The 5,000-nt window shown below is 43.5% G+C and overlaps 1 protein-coding gene across 1 annotated transcript in view; it reads right to left on the reverse strand.

The window, feature by feature from the left end:
- The window catches only part of eogt (EGF domain-specific O-linked N-acetylglucosamine (GlcNAc) transferase), a 54,073-nt gene that overhangs the window by 12,492 nt on the left and 36,581 nt on the right, over nt 1–5,000 (reverse strand). The window contains exon 7 of the mRNA XM_005945456.3: nt 715–821. Coding sequence (XP_005945518.1) covers nt 715–821 — 107 coding nt within the window. The remainder of the gene's footprint in view (nt 1–714; nt 822–5,000) is intronic.

Raw genomic sequence — 5,000 nt, forward strand, 5'->3', positions numbered from 1 at the left:
GTTTTGATGCTCCATAGAGCAGTTTTTGGATAAGTATTTTACAATCATAGTACTTAGAAAGACTTCAGTGTTACATGTTTACTTTTTTCATGTTAAAAAATACTTGATATTTCAGTAAAGTAGTTTTTGTTTGTTTATTTGACATGACTTCTAATAAGGCAGATGTTAATTTCTCCATTCATTTTGAACTTAGTGTTTTTGTTTCAGATGTTTCATGTCAAGCATTAAACAGTTTGGACTGTTTACTTGAGTTTTCCTAATTAAATTTAGTCCTACTAAACACAAATATCGTCTGGCGTTTAGTATTGCAATATATCGTATCGTCTACCCTGTATTATGATACATATTGTATCGCCAGATTCTTGCCAATACACACCCCTACATCTCACCTTGACTTGGTTTCCTATTCAAGCTGGTAGACACAAGCACAGTGTGCTTGACTGCTCAATGCAAAGTCACATTTAAGGCAGACTGCGAACTATCTATTTTGATTTCTTTAATTTTAATTTTAATTTTTCTCTGATTTTAAACAAAAAATATCACTAGTATTCATTTGTGTGGATAAAAGCAGAAAAAATGCTGTCAATACATTGCTGCAACATTTAAATGAGGTTTTAAATGCGTCAGTTTCAAGTATAGTAAGAGTAAAAGATTCAAGCTTTCTGTTAAGGTTTCAGGGCTTTAATTTGAGTCCAGTAAATCTTTATTACTCACCAGCATCGAGTTTCATGAAAACTGTAGGTTTTTCAACTATAAGGTCACAGTAACCATCCTCTATGGGATGAAAATCCAGATTTGTGTATGTCTGCAGCTCAGCATACCTACAAAAACATCAAACAACTATTGTAAATAAAACAGAAAAATTATAAAATTATAAAAATTATATATGTAACTGGAAAGGCAGGACATGATGAAAAAAACATATGAACACACCAATAAAAACAAACACACAAATTAAGACATCAAAACAAATTATTCTTTTAGAAGATTTAGTGATGCAGAATAATCTATATCAGAAAACAAAAACATAATTTTCTGAGCTGTTGTCACAAGTGTTTACTGTTAACTGCAACGACAAAATCATGTTATGCAATAAGCTTAACTCACTTGAAGAAGCTTCACATAACACTTCATGGGCATTTATGAAGATTAATAATCAAGTGAAATGAAAAATTCACTGAGAATTATAACTATAAAACTGTAAATTTCCGCTGATTGGAAACATACATTAACTATCTATTTCTTTCAAGGCTTATGTAACTGTAAATATGTAATGGCAGTTGACACATGTAGTTAGGACTTCTACGGACCTGGAACAATATTTGGTTATTATTTATATAATTATCCTACCAGTGGCGTGATGAGTAAACAAATTAATCATGAAGGGCAAGAAAACCAAAAGGTCAGGTGAGGTCAAAGTTTGTTCTCTGACCAAATTTGTACGCTATTTAAGAGCGTATCCATGCCAACACGGAAAAATAGCACGCGCTGCGAGCCAGCCAGGAGTCAGAGAGGAGAGTGTGGTTGGGTCTTTGGCGAAGGTTGGTAGTTTTGGTCTGAAGTTTGGCAGTCCAAGGGTTCGGTTTTTTCGCATTCCTCGAGAGTATGTAGTCTTGAGGTAGGTCTTGTCCCGCCTAGAGCATCTTGGAAATGGGGTTGAGGCCGTTGTTTGGGCGTTGTTGTTCTTGTCAACTAGTTACTTTGGGGGGGATTTCGTAGTTCGCTGGTTTTGGTATCGTTTTATATGGAGGCGTTGATTGTGGGTTTCTATGGGGTTTGTCTATGGTTTTTTTGCTAGGTTGGTTTTGGGGTTGTGGGTCTAGTGGTGGGGCGCTGCTAGTTGCTCGGCAGGGAGGATGGGGTCAAGGGTGGCTCTGTTTGTTGGTTTCGTTCTCTTGCGTTCGAACTGTGGTCATTCAGGATGGGGTCTAGGGTCGCAGATCCGTGGTATAGTGTTTGAGTGGTGGGGGTGACAATGTGAACGCTTGGGTCTATCTAGGTGGAAGGTGCCTTGTGGAGCGCGGTGTTATTTGTGCTGGACCTGGTGGGGTGGTTAAGTCGGGTTCGAACGCTGGTTCTGGTCAGTAGTTCAGGTTTGGAGGAGTGTGGTCGGGTTCTGCCCCTTACTGCGTGAGTCTGTAATCTGTATTTTCCTATTTACGAATGTTTGACTTTCAGGTTTACTGCTAAGCCGTGTTTTTTTTGTTTTGTTTGTGTGGGAGAAGGGTTTCGTGTGGTCCATGGTTGTATAATGCCTTTGTAGAGTGAGTGAGGGTCGAGGGTTTTCCGTGGATTGTTATGGAGCAGGTATGTGATCTTTAGCCTGACAAGGGTGTAGATATTTGGCGTTGGTGTGATGTCTGATGCGGGTTCGGGTGGCGTTGAAGTTTGTAGATGTCTAGTGTGTTGGCTGTTCCCTGAGAGTTCGCGCGCGTGCGTACTCCCTTGAGGTGTGATCGAGGTGGGCGTAGTTGAAGCAGCTGGGCCCGAAGAGCCTGCGATCCCTGAAGAGGAGGTGAGTCAACTGCTTAACGGCATAGACTTGACCCCCCAGCAGAAGGTCGAGCTCCAGACCCTGCTGCAGAGGTGGCGAAAGGTGTTTGCTGTGAACGAGGAGGATTACGGAAGAACTGATTTGGTCCAACACCAGATCCACACAGGTGATACACCACCCATTAAACAAAAATATCGTCCTTTACCACCACTGATGTACAAAGAGATTAAGATACTTCTAGCAGATATGCTGAAAAAAGGTGTCATTCGGGAGAGTAGCAGTCCCTGGGCAGCCCCCATTGTGTTGGTGAGGAAAAAGGATGGCAGTTGGCGATTTTGTGTAGACTACAGATTTTTGGCTGTTGTGTTGAGGGTGTTCTGGTGTTTTGTTTGTGAATATAGGTATTGTGGTAGGTTGGCTGGCTTTGTCTATTTTTTTTGTGTTGTATCTTACTATGAATTAAATTCATTCGTCGAACTGTCATAATAGGGAGTTGCGTTCGCGTTTTGGTTTGTTGTGGTTTGTTTTTCCGTCTCCCGTTCCTTGTTGATGTTGGCTTGTAAGTAAGACTTTGGGTTATATGCGATGTTTCTGTGATCTAGTAGAGCTGAGTGGTTTTCCACATCTTGTTATCTTTGTGGGGCGTTTTGTATTGTGGGTTGTGTGTGCGCATGAGAGGGATCTGTGTCGAATGGAGGGAAATGATTTGCCTTAAGGATCGGGTGTGATGTATAGAGGAGCTATTTGGGCAATTGGTACCTGTTTTACTCTCTGTCTTTGGGTTTTGTATCTGTTGAAGTTTTGATTGCGTTCGGGAGGTGCGCTTTTGGGACGGCTCTGGTAGATTTGTTGTGTGTCGCCCTCTGGGACTACCTTTGTGCGTAGGGGGGTGAGACTGGGCGCTGAGTGCATGTCGGTGTTTATAGTAGTCACCGTTTCTGAAATCGGTTTGGGTATGATGCGGTATTGGATAGTATATTATCGTAGTCTTGTCGACTGTTTTTTTTTGTTTGTTGGCGTTGGAGCTTGTTCACTATCTGTTGGAGTGCGGTTATCTAGTGCATTGTGTTTGGAGAAGGGTGGCGTTGGTGCTAGTAAGGCTTGTGCAACATCGGGAGGTTGTGGTGTTCTGTAAGTGCTGAGGCTTTTGGGAGGCGAGTATGTGAGTGTGTTGGTTCCGGAGGGGCTTGTTGGTATGTGCGTGTGTGTTTGTGGTGGGGGGTGTGGGGATTCGGTTGGTTTCACCTTGGTCTGAGGTGAGTTCTCTGGGTGTTTTGCAATTTTTGGTCGATCTTTCTAAAGGCAATGTGGGGGGTTAAGGTGTTGGTGTTTGTTTTGGGACTAGAGTTACTCTCTTGGTTTGAGGTAATATATGCCCGAAGGGGCTGTTCTTCGGGTGCAACGTGGTGCCGTTGTTTTCTCCTGGCTACCTGGCGTTTTGAGCCTTCATTGTGGTTTGGGTGTGTGTGTTTTTGTTTGTTTGAGTGGGGGTTTTCTGTGTTTGTTCTATGTTCAGAGTCCTTCCTTGGCTGTGTTGCAGGTTATTTACTTAATGTATGGTTGTCGGAGGTTGTGTGCCCTAGGTTTGCTAGGTTTGTGGTGGTTTTTTCGATTGGGTTGACTCGTTTTAAATGCTCTGCTCGTGGATATTATTCTGGTCCTTCTAGCAAGGTCGCAAGCATATGTGGGGCAGTTTGTGTTGTGTGCGGATTGTTTTGGGGTGTGGCTTGCTTGAATGGAGGAAGCCCGGTTGACATGTTTGTCGTTGAAGTGTGCTCTGAGCCGAGCCCTGCCCTGATTTCTGGCTTATGCACATTTGGTTCCGTGGAGTCCCTTTGCACTGTTTAATTTATGGAGGGTGGGGCCAGCAATGTTGTCAATTGTGGCCTGTTGTTGGAGGGCTGTGTTGATGCTTTCGCCGGTGCAAGAATGAGCTAGCAAGGTGTTTTGAACGGTGGTTGAAATGCTGGCCAGGTTATTTGCCTGGGTTATATGCTGGAGTGGTTGGGTTGTAGGTCTCTGGGTAACAAGCTGCGCTAGGCCGTTTGGACTTGGATCTTAATGACAAAAACGGATAGGTTGCGCTGGGTTTGTCGGAAGACTGGGGAGAATTCGTTATTAGGCATCTTAAAAAGATGGGCCAGTTGGGATTGACTGAGAAGTTTCAAGGATTAAGCTTGACGAGGGTCCGCAGGTGAGAGTGTTGTTGTTTAGGTATTATGAGGCCGAGCGAGGACAAGTGCCTGCGTGGGCCGCACGGTACAGGAGATGCGGACTGGGACTGGTGGGTGGTCATACTAGAGCTAATCGCTTGTGGGTGGTTCACATGGGTGGCATCGGGCTTGGTCTGACTTCGGATGTTGGTTTTGTGTTTTTATTGTTGTTTTGGTAAAGGGGTGGGTGGTTGTGTTGTTTTGGGGGGTATTGAGCGGTGGGGTGTGTTTGGCTCTGTTGGTGTGGGGATATTTTGTGTGTTGCTGTTTGTTGTGTTGTTACTGGTTGGTTT

This window comes from Haplochromis burtoni, unplaced genomic scaffold (assembly GCF_018398535.1).
Source record: "Haplochromis burtoni strain Fernald_Lab_line unplaced genomic scaffold, NCSU_Asbu1 Contig_451, whole genome shotgun sequence".
NCBI lineage: Eukaryota > Metazoa > Chordata > Actinopteri > Cichliformes > Cichlidae > Haplochromis > Haplochromis burtoni.